A 17,903-nucleotide genomic window follows, 5' to 3' on the forward strand; every position below is an offset into this window, starting at 1 on the left:
TTATTTATCCCATCTCATCCTGTTTCTCGATTATTTCAGGGTACACCGGGCCCAGAGCCTTGGGAGTTGGGGCTTGCGGGCGGCTAACGCCACTTCGTAAGTCGCGTTTTCAATTGCAAGGAGCACGTGCGTCTTCTGCAGTTGGATTTCCGCAGGTTACAACCCTGCCCTTTTCGTAGCCATAATAGTAAAAATTGTCACTTGAGGAGGTCAAAGGACGTAAGAAGACGGAGATAGGCAAAATGTTCAGTGCTTCCGGGTTGAACTTGAACCTGAACCGCTGAAGGTTTTGTGTGGTGGCTGTGCTTACGGAGTGCTGGCTGCTTGTCCCCACAAAATCATTTGCCTGAGCGCAAACTTCATTTGGACGCCGCATCAGTCATCAGTCATCCTCCAACAAAGCCGGAATTTATTTCATTCTCCTGATCCAAACCAAACCCACACCACTACGACCTACATCGCAAAACACCAAACCAAGTTTCGCCTTACGCACAACCACCACAACAACAACAATCCCAACACACACACAAAATCGCAATCATGGGAAAGGTTCACGGAAGTCTCGCCCGCGCTGGTAAGTCCGACGACCCCGCGCTTCAGAATCAATCAATCAGTCTTACGCGACCGAGCGGACGTAGCTGACAGAAGGCAACGCAGGCAAGGTCAAGTCGCAGACCCCCAAGGTTGAGGCGCAGGAGAAGCCCAAGACCCCCAAGGGCCGCGCCCACAAGCGCGAGATCTACACCCGACGATTCGTCAACACCTCGGACGCCCCCGGCGCCAAGCGCAAGGTAAGGGCGACCCCCGACTGATCCTATTCCGAAGAAGCAGAGAACTGACTCGGGCATCGTCGTCGCTGCAGATGAACCCCAACCCTACCTCGTCTTGAGAGAACACCGAATTCCCTCGTCTGAATGAAACACTCGAAGAACACGATGAACCGCTACAACGGCGGTAGTGCGTAGGCCACGCGGAGCCGAGGAGGTGGTGCATGTCTACATAGACAAAGAGAGGTACACACCGCTGCTGCTGCGGATGACACGGCAAGCGCGAGCAAATCGTTAGGCCTAAGCAGTTGGCACATGTGTCACATCGGCCGCCGTAGCACAGCAGCTTCAGTGGAGGACCCTACAGTCTAGCACCGCGACTGCAGGCGGAGAAACGAGTTGATAGATATAAGCTCATGGCAGAATGGAGTTGCTTATTGAACCTATTGCTGTCTATGCGTATGCGATCGCTGATATAACACATCCTCCAAATACTCGTCCCATCTGATTTGCGTAGAAGGGAAGTTGTACTCATCCAGTATCAATTATGCAACAAGGTATCCGATGAGTCAGGCCCATAGTGGCGCTCTCGATATCACGAGCGCCCGCAAAACTGTTTGAACGGGCTCAGATATCCACACCATCCCCGGCTTGTGTGTGCATGACTAAACCACCACCTCCCCTTTTCTCCTTGAAAGCCCGAACGATGTGATCACGCTCCTCCACCCCCGTGAACACCAGCTGCTGTCCCTCGCACCAGCCCTTGGCCATCTCCCGCTCGCTGGCCCAGACGCAGCGTAAGTACCCCTCAAGGTTAAGCGGCACGGCCCACGCGCCCACCTCGACCACGAAGGCGTACTTGCGGCACCGCTGGCCCGACGGGATTATCAATTCGTTGTAGCCGGTCGCGGTGACGATCTTGTTGGCCGTGAGACCACTTGCAAAAATCAACCCACACGTTTGATGTCAGTAAATAAACCCGTGGCTTATAGGACAACTTCGAGAAAGAAAGCATAGACTGGATTGGAGTAAACTTACGTCCCCTCGTAGTCGGTCTTGTTGCTGACGGGCGGGGGCCGCGAAAAATCAAATGGTGCATGAAGAAGATTCCGACGGCGTCAGTGTAGGTGAAGGCGGCGAAGCCATGATATCCGTCCCCTTATTGCTGCTGCTGCTGCCAGCGAGGCTAGGATCAGACTTCTTGGCGATTTGGGTATCATGGCCCTTGGTTCCGGTTACAACCGTGGCCGTGCTCGAGGTTTCGACGAGCTGTTGCTGGTTGGTCGTCTCTTCGTTAATGGTAGCGAGGGACCGCGTGAGCTTGGTCTGAGAGGCCGGGTCAGACTCTTTGGTTTCGTGGGGTTCCTTGGCCCTTGCAGCGAAGTTCTGGGCGGCATCCTTGAGCAGGCCGTGAAGGAAAGCCTCATCGGCCATGTTGGGGTTGGAAGATGTGCGAGGCGGTTATGATTATGATGGCGTGGAGGGCCTTAGGAGCTATTAGCAATGGTGTTTCAGTTCCCTGCTCAATGTCGACTGGGAATGTGGTGTCTGGGGGAAGGTGAGCAACTCTCGAGTTGACATCATGAAGAAACGAGTGACTGCAGGGGTTCAAATCAGAAAAAACGAAAGACAAAACATGTTAGGCATAAACAACCACCACCAAACCTTCCGTAGCAAGCAAATCCCCCAAAAGCAAATTACTCAGCTCATGCGCACTGTTATTCTAGGACCGGTAGAAGCAAACATTCACGTAAATGGGTCTCTATGTTTTCATTGATATCTAAACAGACGAGTCGACGACGGAGTAGGAAGTCCACTGATATTAACATCGTAGACGTACTATTGAAAAAGTACAGCATAAACACTTAAGAGTATCTCAGTAAGAGCAAATGAAACAGAGGGATCGAAAAGAATGAGGGAGACGAACAGAAAACGAGAGAGACAAAGGAAAAAAAAAGGAGGAATAACTTCGATAGCAGACGGATGATCGTACGTGACTAGCACAAACTGGTCGGCAGTTCGGAGAGAATCGACCGTGGGGGTTATTGACAATCGCGGAAAGCGGCCGAGAGGGCCTACTCAGTTGAGCTGAGTGAAGCTAAAAGGGGTTCCTAGGAAGACCAGTGTGGGTGTGATCAAATCAAATCCGTGTCGTTAGCCACTCGGCCACGCAGCCACTTTCCATCATTAGAACCGATAGAAAATCTGTTTGTTATCAGTACCTATGTATTACCCCTAGACATTATTTATTGATTGGGTAGGTAGGTAAGCTCATAAAGTGAGTACGGCCCCAAAGGTGACCAAGCAACCAAGACACTACATAGTAAAACCCTCCAAGCCCACACCTATGCTTCACATGTTGTACACTTCACAATTTTTTCCACTCTGGGGTTTCTGACTGAAAGTACCTATTTGAAGGGTGCCTGGAATTACGCCATCCTTTCACAACACAACCGTTGAATTGGAATTCTCTATCACCACTCAACTTCGTTCGCTTGAGTTCTCCAACCTGAAAATCTTCTTTTTACGAGAACAACAACCAACCAATACTATAAGTCAATTCAGAAGAACATGGCTAGAAGAAGAATCCCGACCTGAACATGGCTCTTTCATGGGATGGAATGAACTGGATTGACGCCAATGGTCGGCGTTTTCTAAGCAAAAGAGACGCGAGAATCATCATGCGCCGGTTTCTTTCATTCTTTCCCAGCACCAACACTCGTACCACGGAGATGGCCGTCTTCCGTCTCTTCAATGCCGCCACCGAGAAGGTCGGGATGTGCCCTCAGATGACGCCCGAAGTATTCTTCCAGCAGCTCAAGAGCGTTGTCAACTGGATTTCCGACCGTCCTACCAGCCAGAACATGGCCAACGTCCCGGCGTCTACGATCCACCAGTTCTTCGTGTCCTGCATCATCGCCCGCAGCCGCGTCACTGTCGTCCTCGACAACGTGAAGGAGGACCCCTTCTTCATGGAGGCCCAGTGCAACCCTGAGTGGCTCAAGAAATCGATCATGACCGAGGGGATCGACAACTTCAAGAAGGTCTTTCGACAGACCTACCCCTTCGACGAGAAGCGCCTTATCCAGTACGGCCTGACGGCCAGCTACGATTCCGATCACGAGGGCCTGGATGAGAGCGACGAAGAGGACTTCGATGAGACATGGCTTGAGGACTTAGCTATCGACAAGGAGAATTCCGATGACACATCCATGCAGGATGTAGCTACCAACGAGGAGAACTCTGATGAGACATCCACTCAGGATGTAGATATGGACTGATATGCTTGGATACGCCTGGATTGGTTAGGTTGCTGTGTGGAGATATCTGGGTATGTTGCTGCTTGCTCTTTGGCAGCCGTCTCGGCCTCTTCGGATTCTTTCCGTAGGCCTGGGAGATCTTGAGCGAGAGAATGCATTCCGATAGATCAATAAATTCGTACTTGCACTATGATTAGTATATATCTGTGATGTTTCTTCTACACCGCAACCCAAGTGCTGATTGACACATTGCGGCGCTGCCTTTCATAAACCCATTACTCTGAGCCGGCACAAATAATACGTGTGGGGGTGAGTGTGTTATGCCAAACTGTCAAGCAGACGATCACGAACAGTTGGACACGGGTTGATGTCTATCCATCAAGGTCGATATTGCTTCCTATGTCCCGTTTGACCAGACGAACCCCGACGAGTACAACCGCGTTCTTGGGATCAATGCCAAGAGCGTGTTTCTTGTCATACGTGTTGTGACCAAAGTCATGCAATCACAAGAACCAGCCGTGGTAGACCTCGGACGGCATGTGAATCGAGAGGTCGACCGAGGCTCTATTGTGAACGTCTCCTCTATGATGGCCCATTTTGCCGTAGCCACAAAGCTGCCGTACACGGCATCCAAGCACGCGATTACGGGCATCACCAGGGCTGCAGGTACGTACCAAGCAGATGGCCCCGGAATACATCTTCTTCATGGCCACGATGCTGACTTTGACTGCGCACAGTTATGGATTACAAATCCTTTGGCATCCGCATCAACGACGTATGTCCAATTTGGGTTAAAACGCCCATGTTTGAGGAGGAGAGCCGCAGGACACCCCAGATGCCTCAGATTATAGAGACACTTTCACCTCTCAAACGACCTATTGAACCTGACGAGGTTTCCGCGGCTTGCCTGTATCTATGTATTCCCCGTTCACTGGCTACCAATGGTGCTAGCTTGACACTGGATACGGGTCTCACGGCAGGGCCAATGATTGCGTGAATAAGCGCACGCCATCTTATCTTCATATATTAATTTCTGTAACTCCATTCCAATATATTCTAGTGTACAACATTTAACGAAAAAGAAAGCTCGAAAGATCAAATCATATGCAGGTGCATTGCAGCACTTCATATGTTTAACGCAATATCTGACTGAATTTGGTTCAATACCCCCAGAAGTTCCTCGACGAACCGTTGTTGCACCCGTTGGCCCCATTTATCTGTAACCTGGCATCTAGGGCTTGAAGGGCAGTTAGCACATGCTAATGTGAAGATTGATAGTTGGTATAACTCACGTCTCGACCTGGCAGTTTGATAGGTATTGCCCATTCGTCTCCAGGCCAGCCAATAGGCCATGGACCAGGACACGGCTGCCTTCTTCGGTGGAACGGGCCAAGGCCTTCTCGAACAACTTGTACGCACGGCTGTCTGCAGACTCCTGGGCCAGGTTGGACTTGCAGAAGCTCGGGTTCGGTGTGTTGATGATCGAGTCCCCTTTACCCGTGGCACTCGACCTCTTGGCAAGCTCGCGCACGGCGAAGAGGACGAGCAGCTTGCTCAGGGGGTAGCGGCCGCTCATGTTGGCAGTCTTCTCGTCATCGAGCCTCTCGATTATGCTAGAGTCCTTGTCGGGATCCAACTCTGCGAGCGGTGCCATGTTATACAAGGCGCTGTTGGGGATCACAAAGCGGCTGATCTGCCCCGTCGCCTTGCCGGACTCGCGCATCTTGGGCAGGAGGAGCAGATACAGCAGGAAAGTGCTGATGACATTGACGTTCAGGGTCTTCTCGTGACCCTCGCTCAGATCCCACTTTGTGGTCATGACACCGGCGTTGGCCAGTACGCCATCGAGCCGTGGAAGTTCGGTGAAGGCACGGCTCGCGAAGGCCTTGACGGAGTCATAGCTGTCCATGTCAAGAGGCCAGACTTCGATGGCTGACGAAGGCTGGTTGGTGATGTCAAGGATCCTCTTCTTGGCATCTTCGCCTTTGGCCACAGTGCGGACGCCCATTATCAACTTGCCCACGCCGAGCCGTGACAGGTGGAGGCTGGACTCGAATCCAAGCCCGCCGTTGGCACCGGTCACGATGAAGATTTGTTCATGGATGCCAGGGATGGCTTCTGGGACAGGGATCTTGGCGAAAAGCTTTGAGCCTACCACGGATTTCACTCCGTAAAGCGCTGAAGGGATAGACATTGCGGTTTGTGGGTTGCTGGAGACTTGGGAGATGAAGTTGTTGTATCGAAGTATGGCAGTGCCGTGAAGAAGAATTCAGAGTGGGTTGAGGAATGTTGAGGTATGTAAAGACTGCGCTTTCTTGTTTGATGGAAGAACTCGAGGACTTGTCAATGCTTCTATATTTCAAGTTGGCTGCCTCTAGGTGCCAGGCTTACTAGCACTTTGGCTTACACACGGAGTTAGTAGCTCCAGATGGATAAAGCCTTATGCGCCGATAGAAAGGACGCTAGCCGATGCACAAATCCCCCCGAGGTGCAATTCCTTACGCTAATTCGTTCGGGGATAGTGTATGGGTCTCCAATAACTAGCGGGCTTCAGGATGACGGGCTTAATATCTCCGTCGGACGAAGGATTACGAAAGGACCTACAGTAAGCAGGTTATTATGTAGTTGCCTAAAAAGCGTCAAAGCCCGCTGACCGCAGCATTAACCAGTCATTCACTCTGATTAATAGAATACATCCATCAAAGCTCATTTTATTGATTAAACACCTCAGATACCTTCCATGGCTACTCTTGATGGCGTCCACAGGAGAGTTGAGAAGCGGAATCGGCCGCCCGTCTCTTGCGAACCTTGTCGAACCCGCAAGTACGTGAGCTGAGAGATCCAATGACCCTGGCGATGCTATGAAGCTTACCTTACACCTTCAGACAGAAATGCAATCGCAGTCTACCATGCGACACCTGCATCAAGCGTGGCAAATCCACAGCTTGTGTCTATGCGCCCAATGCCAGCCGAGCCAGGCCAGAACTCAACAAGTCCCGGGACATGAAGGACAGGTTGAATAACCTCGAGAGACTAGTGTATTCTTTTCTGGCCGGTGAAGCACCTGCTAAAACCAGCCCATCGATTGCGGATGGAAACAACAGCACGGATAGTGAGGATACTTCGACACTAATCAATACACCACCCAGTCTCAGCAGGCCAAACGGAGATGCGCCACTCTCCCCAGAAACACCTAATCTCCAGCATACGGGAGACGGCCAAGTGAACTACATCGACCCTAGCCATTGGCTATCTATCCTCGATGACATCAAGGAGGTGCGAGAGCACTTGTCCGTTCCGAACCAAACCATGGCGCAGAGTGCCATGGCCTTCGACACAAACCGCCTGTCACCAGAAGCCGGTTTCTTGCCTATGCCAACTCAGACCTTTAGCCTCAGTGACGCTGTGAGCGCATTGCCAGCCCAATCCACATGCGACAGGCTGATATCTTGGTACTTCAACGCTCGTTTTATGGTCTTAGGTATGGAAAAGCTCTTATTGACTGTTGTAATAAATTGGAGACTGACCCTCGGTTAAGGTGTCGTGCACCCTGCCAAATTCCAAGTCGAGGTAAGTCTACATACCTGTAATTACTCATTGAAAGCGATATCTGCTTACCAAGGCCCCAGTACACAGCATTCTGGGAGTCCCCGTCAGCAGCATCGCCATTATGGGTAGCTCTGCTATTCTCAATCCTAAGCATTGCAGCAGGTCTACGACTGGTCACGAACATCATAGAGCCCGCTGGCTCCGTTCCCCCAATAAGCAAGTTGCAACAAATCACAGTGAAATGCCTGGTTCTAGGTCGATACACCACCGCCAATGCATATGCTCTCGAGGCGTTTGTGCTTCATCTCCAAAGTGGCTGGTTCTCCCTCGATACGTCACCTGTAGATCTGTGGTTTGAGATGGGCACTGTGATCCGGCTGGCGTTACGCATGGGGTACCACCGCGACCCCAGCAAGCTCGCGGGTATTTCGCCCTATGACGGTGAGATGCGGCGGCGAGTCTGGCTCAATATAGTCCAAGTGGATGCATTGATGTCGTATCAGAATGGCTACCCCAGCATGGTCCCCAGCGAGTACTGCGACACAGACGTGCCACGAAATCTGGAGGACTCCGACCTTCGTGTTGATATGGCGGCCTTGCCGCCATCCAGACCACTCAACGAGCAGACGCCCGTTCTCTACGTCATTGTCAAAGCCGGTGTGATGGCGGTCTTCAAAAGGATTGTCGCCCACACACAGTCAATTTCCGTCAAACCATACGCCCACACATTGCTACTGGACAATGAGATGAATCAGGCATATAATGCCGTGCCGTACCTGCTGAGGCAACGGGATATCAAGCAATCCTTTCTGGACCACGCTGTCCTTATATGGCAAAGGTGCACGATAGAGCTTCTCTATCTCAAGGGACTAATTATCCTCCACCGACGATATATCAATTATGACCAGCAAAGCCCAGACTTTGAGCCCTCACGTCGCGCTTGTGTACAAGCAGCGCTCGATATCCTTGCCCGCCAAGCGGAGGTCCACGAAGCATGCGCACCTGGTGGCCGGCTATACGAGGACCAGTGGATATTCGCAGCGCTGTCCGCGCACGACTTTCTCCTTGCCGCCATGGTGGTCTCTCTTGACCTATCCGTCCGCATGCGATCCAGCGGTCAGCATTTGCCGAGCAGTGAGACGGAGTACCAACAACTCGCCGGCAAGGAGTATAGAGCGCTGCGGATTTCTGAGCGGATATGGGCTGCTAGCAGTGCTATTTCCCCTGAAGCCAACATCGCAGCCCTGGCACTCGACCTGATGATCAAGAAGGTAGCGGAGAAAGATACGGGCCTCTTCTTCCCCCATGATACTGGACTCGAGCAGATGGAATTTACTTCAGATTCCGAGCTGCCCTATGCGGGCGTTGTTTGCCAGATGATTGACGGATCCGAAATCATTGATTGGGTAAGTTCGATTCGTATCATAATGCCACTACCAGCACTTTTCTAATGGTTGGAATAGGGATTGCTTGATCAGTATTTCCAGAATATGGACCCTTCGACAATGGATGTCACATTCTAAGCTATCGCGGCATGAGGTCCCCATCGTGGGTGAATTACCTTGAGCTTTCTCCCTGGTGGACGTACCAATAGTCCGTCAATCAGGTTCTGGTTCTCTATACATAACTTCGAGACGGGCAGAAAGTTTTCGAGAGAAGTACGCGGTGACAATCAATCGGTACAGAAACAACCATCTTAACGTCACCTCCAACTATATTTCATACGTCGCGCGTTATTCTGAGGTAGTTAATTTTGATGTCGCGGTCTACAGAGCCTGCATTCGGACCAGGATCTGGAATCCTTAAAGGGAGTATGAGGTCGTTGGCAGGAAACAATTACACATAAAAGGGACCAGGCGCAAGCTACGGTTGGAAAGGCCGAGTGATCTGCAGCAATGACCCAAAAAAGACAGAAAGAAAGACATTATCAAGGAGTAGTAAAAGGGGAACTCGACCCAGATACTCCGGAGGGATCGGAAGCTACATGCTTTGTCAAATGCTTTCCACCGAAACGGCATTGTAAATAATACGCCCACACTAACCCGAGGCTCTTGATGGACTCTGTCAGCTTGCCTGTCTCACATACTGCCTACTGACTGGTATGCTGAAGTCAGCCCGCTTCTGCCTAATTGCATGCAGCCATTCCCAGCTCCAAGCTAGCCGGGAAATGTTACAGCGCACCACCACTATCGACCACTCCCTATCAGCCCAGCTCCAATCGCCAGGGAGCACCCCTCAACAATGCCCTCGGTCACATGGTCCGGTCCGCTGGGTAAGGCGAAAGCTTAATGCAGGGTTTGTCCCGCCCACAAGGACTCGGCTACTGCGAACAGCAAGACTATACTCTTTCAGATTCTGATGTCTAAAGCAGTAATTGTGGCTTTTGGGTTGGGTATCTTTGGAGGAACGAGCCTCATGCGAATGACAGCTCGATGAGCTTCGTCCTTCCACTATTGGAAACACCAATACAGATTTCCGACCCTTTACGCGCGAGGCCTTTAGTGAACGAAGGGCAATACATGACCGGTGGCTAACTCGAGGTGGCAAAAATGACTGCACTATGGTCACTTGTTTGACGCCTTTTGGGCAAGGCATACAACTTCGTCATCTTGGTATGCTGGCGTGCCGACGCTGCCCACCTGCCACTCGTGAGTTGGAAAACCTGCGGATTTAACGGCCTCGAAATGATTCAAGCCACAAGTATCGATCGATCTTCTTTATCAATCTCGACTAAGACCGGAGTCGCGGATAGCTGGGACAGAAGCCAACGATTGGCGTGTAATTAGACTTCTGGTGATACAAGTACATATGCATTGTCATCGTTACGCTTCTTCGTCCATGAGCAAGCAGCGAAGGAGCTGGGGTCATATCGGTTGAGGAATAGGCCTCTTTCTGATACCTCGATTATCTTGATCTGTACTAATGGGAAACACAAACCCATTCACCCTCTGCCTCTTACTCCTTGCCAGTCATTCCCTAATACTTATACAGCCTACTACTGATCCTTTGCAAATCAACCTCTTCATGAAAAATATAAGCAGTTGCAGGCTAACACTCATCACCACGCATTTTAAAATGACTAATATGTTATCAGTGGTGGAGAATCAAGACGCAATCTCCACAGAACTTCAGCTTTAATGCTCCTGGGGCAGATCGTGGACTGAATTTAAGCCTCTTCAACTGCATTTGATTGCTCTATCACCCGGTAAGTGAGCACCATGATATTCAATTCATATCTCATGGCGCTTACAGGTTGCTAGCTTGAAGGATGTCGGGTCATCAATCGAGCGGCGCAATATGTCCGACTACCCGTGGAATATTGAATTCGGCGATGATTTGAACATCAACTTGGATTACGGCAACGCCGATCTGCCTGAGGATCACCAAGTCTCGCCCTCTGTGGAGTCGTCCTCTCTGAATTACGGCGACAATGGCTTCCAGTACCCGGTTGACCTCAACATCTTCAACTCCATTGAACCATTAGTATGCCAAACAAACTACCCCCCTCCAGGAGATTATGGGGGTAATATGTGGCTACAGGGCCACTCTCAGCCTCAATGGCCGCCTGAACCGCCCCTGCAACCAACAGTGAATCCATGGAGCATCCATTACATGGAAGGTGGGCAGTCTTCGCCCCCACGGCCCCCGCGCGCCTCCCGAAACACCCCAGATCTCCACAGGGAAGACAGATCCCCCTGTCCATTCTCGCCAACCTTTTCTCGCAGAAGCTCTGGGCATCTGCACCGATTCCCATGCTGCGAGTGTACCTTCAAGAAGTCCAATGACCTGAAGAGACATTCATCCACAGTGCATGGCGAGCAAAACGACGTCAGCAAACGTTATCGGTGCTCTTGCGGCTATTCCAATGCATGCAAAGACAACTATCTGAGACACCATACCGGCGGCAAACGCCAGCGGGCGACCTGCAACAAAGTTACTGAGCACGTGTCCCTGAGGAACGCTTCGAGTGTTACTGCGGCACGGATGACTGCTCTGCCTTGGTGCATCTGCAGCATGTCACTGGGTGCATCGTAGGCCACCATGGCCCTTCAGGCCGTCCAAGGCGTCTTTCTTGATTGCCTGGGGATGGATTACTACGTTTGGAAACCAACAAGTCAAAGTCAGCTGCGACAGGGGATTAGGGGACGCCACCACCAGTCGGAGTGCGCTCCCCGTCCTTCTCTACCACCCCCACGATCGCTAGCTTTCGTTGGTTTCGTCTGTGCCGTTTCTACACATCTACGGCAGAGCAGCAACACTACTGCTGCTCCTTTATCGCTTCGCGATACTGCAGATTTCATGGGTCTTGCACCCTTGAGCTGACTGGCACCTATTTCTTATCGTTATATCGGAGGAAGCCAATAGTTTGGGAAACATGTCAAAATCGCAAAAAGGAATGAAAAAACTGGAAAAAGAAGAAACACTCAAGAAAAGAGAGAGAGAGAGAGAGAGAGAGAGAGAGAGCCCTGCAAAGGACAAAAAAACTCGGAAAAGATAAAAGCCCAAATTAGGAGAGGGACATAGCCTATGTAGCTTCATACTGTCAATTCAACTACGTCACTCTCTGTAATATGTTTGACTATCACAATACTTGTACTTCGCAGTTTGACGCTGCAGAAGATTCGTAGCTATTGAGACAATTCGCAAACAATCTCTAGGAGGACGCAATGCATCATAGATGGCTGGTGCTACCATCACCGGTTCACCTTTTCTTTTCGCTCCTTTTTCCCTTCTCTTCTGTAGCATCAGAGAGCAGGGAACGGTACAGAAGCCTGGCTTGGCGGTCATAGGACTCTCGTTGATGATATACAGGCTTGTTACTGTGGTCGGCGGTCTGCCTTGGGTGTCAGACACCAGGACATGACCCCCTGTAGCGCCCCCGCCTACGATTGGTCAGGGATGGCCTGGGACAATTTGTCTAAGCCCCGTCATGCCTCTTTCGAGGCCTAAAATTCCATTCGAGACCTAAATTCCCATTCGTACGTTTACGGCATTGCTTGGAATCTTCAAATGGGTGTCGGTGCGGTAGTACCGAGCACGTGTCTGAGCCGGCTCTGAACGGAAAGCCGAATTTATTAGTTGCGTTGAGGCCTAATTCCGAGAGACTAGTTGGGCTTTGTTGGAGCCCAATCGGTGTAGGAACTCAATATATAAAAGTCCATTGGTGCGCGATGGCGGGAGAGGCTTCTTGGAGTGAGTTGAAGATGAGAGTATGTCACTTGGACAGCCTACCAGCACACACTATACTGCATTGTTGCATCGTTGCATCGTTGCAATCCCTTGTCCCATCAAGCTGTCGACACAAATTTCTAGAAAGTTTTGGAAGCATATTTGATCGAATCGAACGACCAAGAGTCCCCTATTGCCTTGGAAAAAGCCCGGCCAAGCCATTAGGTAGGTGGGATACCCAATGTACTTTCGAAGTTGGTAGGAAAAGGAGCTTTTTACTGACTTGTCCACTACACAAGGCCTGGTAACTGAGGCTCGCACCTGATTACCACAACCCTCTCTCTCATAAGAAACGATCTAATGTCCCGTACCATCACAGGCGACCGCAACAAAGACATCAGCGCAGCCTACTCGGAACTGGTAGCCAAGCGAGCCCAGCCCATCGTACGGCCGGTGGACGATGACTACCTCTCCACATCGCACCGAGGAGTCAAGCAGCGGGAGCGGCGCTGGGTCAAGAGGGAAATCCGGCGCAAGGAAGCCGCCGAAGGCTCGTGGGAGCCCCCGGCAGCATGGGCCGACGCAGAGTTCCCGGAGCTCGGGCACAGGCGATGACATGGCTCACATGGGTCGGGTTCTGAAGCGTTTAGCGCGGTCGTTGGCTGTGTAGAGTTCTTACTGTTCTCCTTTGTTATGGATCGTAAAAAGGGGTGCAGTAACCATACGAGACCCTGACTGGACGGCACTGCTTCCCTGGGACTGACTTGGGGCACCACGGCATTCTATTTACGGCTCAGCATTGTCGGATGCCGGGCTGATACCACGGTGTCTGGTCGATTTCTGTTTGCTTTTGTGGCTTGTTCTACTCGACAGCTGGCTGTCGTCTCTTGGCTACAGTTTACTCGTCGGACACGTCACTGTCGTTACTCCTATAGGTAATTGGATATTTGCTATTTTATTTCGCCTAATTGACATTAGCATTCACACCATGACTGCCGGATTGGAAATTGCTGGGTATTAAAATATGTTCTCTGAACTAGAACTTGCTCCTCCTACAGGGAGCTCGTAAGGGGTCGAAACCTGCCGGAATCGTCAGACATTATTCCCTGTATCATTGATATCACTGTCTCTGTGTCGCTTCTTTGACTCACTCCACCTTTGTTTGCATGTTTCTACTAGTGACAGACAGCCGGTAGCCGGATCCGGCCGGTTCAACAACCCCCTCCAGGGTGCCGTGCTTTTGCTACGCATCTTGACCATATGACTTGGGCTGCGTCAATAACCTTCTAGTTAGCTTCGGACCTAACGCGGTGTGGTTTTCTACGGATTGCATTGAGTAGTACTTTAGTAATCCTGCGGCAATGGCGACTTGGAAACCTCTACACCTCCCGTCCATAAAAGGGGCCATAAGGTTCTGCTGATCTACTATGGTATAGTTGCACGGGCGGCTAACTAGCCACTTATATGCAGTGCAGTCTTAATAAACGTTAAGTAAGGTTTGGTGCTTGATCATATTTAGCAAAGTTTAGCTTAGCCAGTTTAGCCCTGCGCCTAATGCGACGTCTACTAATAGCGCACGGCCTACATGTCGGCCATGCACTACCCCGACAGCAACCCAGGCTGAGTAAGCTCAGGCACCTATATTCCCAAGATTGGACTTCAACTAGATAAAAGCTCCAATTGGGCAGTGGCTGTCTGGCTAAGAAGCTAGACTGGCACTTGGCAGCCCCCGGGGATCCGAAGCGCGCAAGAACAAACACCTCTGCTCGACGGCTACCTGCCCGGCGGCATCATGACCAACGAGGACAAGTGGTACGACACCCAGGCCTGGAGCTCGCGCGAGTGCGCCAAACACAAGTACAAGGCGCCGGCCGTCAGCAACGGGCAGCGCCACCAGTTCGACCTGTGGTGCGAGTTTGACTGCTAAAAGGAAGCAGGTGTTCGATGGTTGATCTTTATCTTGTTGTTTTCTATTTTCCTTGATAGGGGTGTAGTTCCGGCCGCTTCTCATCAACCGTTTGCCGTACTTCTTTCTTTCTGGTTCAAAGTCCTTATGCTTTGAGCCAGTCGTTATTACCGCAGATAGCTCTTGGTTAAACGACGAGTTCTATTCTTATATCATGATACATATTTCTGTCTAAAACATCCCCTTTCTATGTTGCTTATACGTAATGTTGCCTTCTCGTGAGCGCCTAATGCGCTAAATGCATCTTTCGTATAATAGTTAGTAGTATTACGGAGTATGAGCACTAGTAGTTCGACCCACAAACGGCTGATTGTGACCCAATCTCGAAATCCATCCTTTGTCAGGCTCACAATCTCACTTCTACAATTGTCTAAAGTCGGCTGACACAAAACGACGGCCGTCTCGCTTTTTGAACGACTGGTGCATTGCCTAGGCCAAATACTCAGAAATGAGGCTCATCGACTGTCGCAGCGATCCTCTGCAAATCAAAGAGTTCGTCGGCAGCCTCCGCCCCGTTCGCCATCCTGTCCCACACCTGGGACGCCCAGGAGGTCACCTTCCAAGACTTTTCCCAGCTCGACACGCGGACCGCGGCCAGGGGATGGGCCAAGATCCAAAAGACCTGCCGCCAGGCCCTTGAGTGCGGCCACGCCTACGTCTGGATCGACTCGTGCTGCATCGACAAGACCAACAACGCGGAGCTGACCGAGTCCATCAACTCCATGTTCCAGTGGTACAGCGACGCCGCCCTGTGCCTCGTCACTTGTCTGATGTCGACGCCGACGACCGCGACACCCTGCGCGCCGCCCGCTGGTTCTCTCGGGGCTGGACGCTGCAGGAGACAATCGCGCCCGCGAGGCCTACTTCTACGATCGTGCCTGGCGCTTCTTCGGCACGAGAGATATGCTCTGCCATGAGCTGGTGTCCATCACGGGAATCGATGCTAGCGTCCTGTCCCCGCCGCCCGGCGCCGAGATTCGTGACTTGCTCGCCGAGATCCCCGTCGCCCGCAGGATGGCGTGGGCCGCGTCCCGGCAGACGACCAAGTTGGAGGATACCGCGTACAGTCTCATCGGCCTGTTTGGGGTCAACATGCCCATGCTGTACGGCGAAGGCGCACAAGCCTTTGTCAGACTGCAGGAAGAGATCATCCGCGACAACAACGACCTAACGCTTTTTGCATGGACCGCGAAGATGGAAAACCAGGGCAGCCCGTCAGTATACCGCGGCATCCTGGCCCAAAGCCCTGCCGAGTTTGCTGGCCTGGGCAATCTCGTTCTCGACCACGACCTCAAGTTTAATTCGGACTACTCCATGTCGAACAAGGGCCTGCGAATCCATACCTACTTACACCCTACTCAAGGTACAGAAGATGTCGTCATGCCACTGCACTGTCATACGCTAGGGACCAATGGCCAAAAGATGCCACAGCTCGGCCTGTTCCTTAAGCACGAAGGCGCTAGTGTATACGTCCGGATAAGGCCGCAGATGCTCGCCACACTCTCCGAGAACACCCTGAACTCAGCCGGGAACGATATATTCGTTTCCAAGCGCTACAAGCCGAAAAGGGCACCAGTTGCGGGAAGCAACACACTGGGCGCCGTGTACTTCAACATCCAAGGCTTGCAAGACAGCGCCACGGTCCAGCTGATCGAGACGGCGCCCCGGGAGCTGTGGGACGCCCAGAACCGCGTGTTCGTCACGAGCGGCCTCCGCAGCTTCACCGCGTTCCACAAGTTCCAGCTGACGGGCAACTACATCGGGCACCTCGTCGTGGCGTGCGGCTTCTCGGAAGCGAGCCGGACCCCTTGGGTCCACATGGAGGACGTGCTCGGCGCCCTGCACCCGGCCGCCAACGTCAAGGACTACCAGGCCGTCGCCCAGATCGGGGCGGCCAAGGGCCATCTGAAGGCCCGGAAGCAGGACCTGATGATGTTCGTCCCGACGAGCAACACCATGAAGGCGCGGTTCGGGGTGGCCAAGCTGCAGTGCGAGCAGCGCTTGCGCGATGGGGAGCAGGTCCTCGTCGTGAACCTGGAGTTGAAGAAGAACAATGCTGTGGCATTTCATCTATTTTAAAATGCCTAGTAGAGAGAGATGAGCGCTTGGATTTTTGGGGGTAACACACATCAGAGATTTCTTACTTCTTTACTTCGTGGGATAGGATACCCGTTTCGTGGCAGTAGAAGGAGTTGAAGACTAAGTAAGTAAGGATAGATACAAACCAGTCAAGCACTATATACCCTACCTCGAGGCGTCTCTTTCGTTTGATAAGTATATCTCAACATTGCACTTAGAAAACCATTGAAGTGGGCGCGCTCTGCCGAGCCAGTCAAACATAGCGGTATAAGGTTTAGGGGGTACCAGAGTCGACAAATGCTTGAGTTTGGCCAGTTTTCTTCTCCCATCTCCGAGTTTGATTCAGTTTCGGAGATGTCACCGGTCGAACATATATCAACGCCCTTCTACACTTACATTCCGTGTTTCTAAACAAAATCCCCATCAGACCAGAACCTACTTTACAGAGCCACTCTCAGAATAAACCCGCCAAGCCCCTTTTCTCGTTACTCAAGTACGACCAAACGAAAAGGGGAGAGGAATAGTAAAGACATATTTAGTCCTTCAACTGGTTTTACCCCAATTTCCATTCGGTAGATGGCTCCCATATTACTCTACGCCCTCCAGGGCCTCACGAAGAACAACACCGCCAATGCCATCACGACGCCCAGCGTCTTCCCGGACCCTTTGCACCCCAACAGTCCGATGCCGCCACTCTTCTCCTCGCCTCCCCAGCCCGAAGACAACAACAGCACCAGCACCAGCGACCATATGTTCGACATCAGTAACACCTTGGCGTTCAGCATCCTGTCGTACGTCTGCGTCTGCCACACCGGCGCCGCGCTGATCGTGTGCTACTGGAACCAGAACATGCATCCGTACCCGCGCCCGCGGACGTTCGTGCCGCAGTGGCTCGGGTGCTTCGTCCTTCTTCCTCTTCACGCTGCCGGCCGTCCCCGTCCTGTGGGGGCTGGCAGCTCCTCGTCAAGGCATTCTTGCACTGGCGCTACTCTGGCGGTCGGACTACCGGCATTGTCGCTATACGTTCGGCTCTTCCTTCCTCTACCACTCTGACGAGGCTCTTTTCCGCTTACACGACTGCGAGCGAGGACGATGCGGAGGCCCGGCAGCGAC

At 51.9% G+C, this 17,903-nt stretch overlaps 9 protein-coding genes across 9 annotated transcripts; 7 read left to right on the forward strand and 2 right to left on the reverse strand.

The window, feature by feature from the left end:
* Positions 1 to 540: 540 nt before the first annotated feature.
* PG994_001456 (40S ribosomal protein eS30) lies at positions 541 to 812 on the forward strand (the record flags this gene model as incomplete). The annotated part of the gene is made up of 2 exons (XM_066852865.1): positions 541 to 574; positions 646 to 812. 2 exons carry the CDS (start codon positions 541 to 543, stop codon positions 810 to 812), a joined length of 201 nt encoding a protein of 66 aa, XP_066721006.1.
* Positions 813 to 1,394: 582 nt separating this feature from the next.
* On the reverse strand, positions 1,395 to 2,201 carry PG994_001457 (uncharacterized protein; the record flags this gene model as incomplete). The annotated part of the gene is made up of 2 exons (XM_066852866.1): positions 1,395 to 1,704; positions 1,882 to 2,201. 2 exons carry the CDS (start codon positions 2,199 to 2,201, stop codon positions 1,395 to 1,397), a joined length of 630 nt encoding a protein of 209 aa, XP_066721007.1.
* A 1,247-nt stretch (positions 2,202 to 3,448) lies between these two features.
* PG994_001458 (oxidoreductase) lies at positions 3,449 to 5,024 on the forward strand (the record flags this gene model as incomplete). Its single annotated transcript, XM_066852867.1, has 3 exons — positions 3,449 to 4,033; positions 4,411 to 4,693; positions 4,765 to 5,024. The coding sequence occupies 3 exons, from the start codon at positions 3,449 to 3,451 to the stop codon at positions 5,022 to 5,024; spliced, it is 1,128 nt and encodes a 375-aa protein (XP_066721008.1).
* Positions 5,025 to 5,152: 128 nt separating this feature from the next.
* On the reverse strand, positions 5,153 to 6,221 carry PG994_001459 (uncharacterized protein; the record flags this gene model as incomplete). The annotated part of the gene is made up of 2 exons (XM_066852868.1): positions 5,153 to 5,264; positions 5,320 to 6,221. 2 exons carry the CDS (start codon positions 6,219 to 6,221, stop codon positions 5,153 to 5,155), a joined length of 1,014 nt encoding a protein of 337 aa, XP_066721009.1.
* A 546-nt stretch (positions 6,222 to 6,767) lies between these two features.
* On the forward strand, positions 6,768 to 9,099 carry PG994_001460 (fungal-specific transcription factor domain-containing protein; the record flags this gene model as incomplete). The annotated part of the gene is made up of 5 exons (XM_066852869.1): positions 6,768 to 6,850; positions 6,913 to 7,508; positions 7,566 to 7,597; positions 7,657 to 8,982; positions 9,040 to 9,099. The coding sequence occupies 5 exons, from the start codon at positions 6,768 to 6,770 to the stop codon at positions 9,097 to 9,099; spliced, it is 2,097 nt and encodes a 698-aa protein (XP_066721010.1).
* A 1,774-nt stretch (positions 9,100 to 10,873) lies between these two features.
* On the forward strand, positions 10,874 to 11,611 carry PG994_001461 (uncharacterized protein; the record flags this gene model as incomplete). Its single annotated transcript, XM_066852870.1, has 1 exon — positions 10,874 to 11,611. One exon carries the CDS (start codon positions 10,874 to 10,876, stop codon positions 11,609 to 11,611), a length of 738 nt encoding a protein of 245 aa, XP_066721011.1.
* A 1,494-nt stretch (positions 11,612 to 13,105) lies between these two features.
* Positions 13,106 to 13,360, forward strand: PG994_001462 (uncharacterized protein; the record flags this gene model as incomplete). The annotated part of the gene is made up of 1 exon (XM_066852871.1): positions 13,106 to 13,360. One exon carries the CDS (start codon positions 13,106 to 13,108, stop codon positions 13,358 to 13,360), a length of 255 nt encoding a protein of 84 aa, XP_066721012.1.
* A 1,177-nt stretch (positions 13,361 to 14,537) lies between these two features.
* PG994_001463 (uncharacterized protein) lies at positions 14,538 to 16,790 on the forward strand (the record flags this gene model as incomplete). The annotated part of the gene is made up of 3 exons (XM_066852872.1): positions 14,538 to 14,655; positions 15,183 to 15,524; positions 15,550 to 16,790. The coding sequence occupies 3 exons, from the start codon at positions 14,538 to 14,540 to the stop codon at positions 16,788 to 16,790; spliced, it is 1,701 nt and encodes a 566-aa protein (XP_066721013.1).
* A 576-nt stretch (positions 16,791 to 17,366) lies between these two features.
* Positions 17,367 to 17,843, forward strand: PG994_001464 (uncharacterized protein; the record flags this gene model as incomplete). Its single annotated transcript, XM_066852873.1, has 1 exon — positions 17,367 to 17,843. The coding sequence occupies one exon, from the start codon at positions 17,367 to 17,369 to the stop codon at positions 17,841 to 17,843; it is 477 nt and encodes a 158-aa protein (XP_066721014.1).
* Between the last annotated feature and the right edge of the window lie 60 nt (positions 17,844 to 17,903).

Source organism: Apiospora phragmitis (assembly GCF_038363925.1).
Source record: "Apiospora phragmitis strain CBS 135458 chromosome Unknown utg000002l:1.0-5516284.0:1.0-5523493.0, whole genome shotgun sequence".
Taxonomy (NCBI): domain Eukaryota; kingdom Fungi; phylum Ascomycota; class Sordariomycetes; order Amphisphaeriales; family Apiosporaceae; genus Apiospora; species Apiospora phragmitis.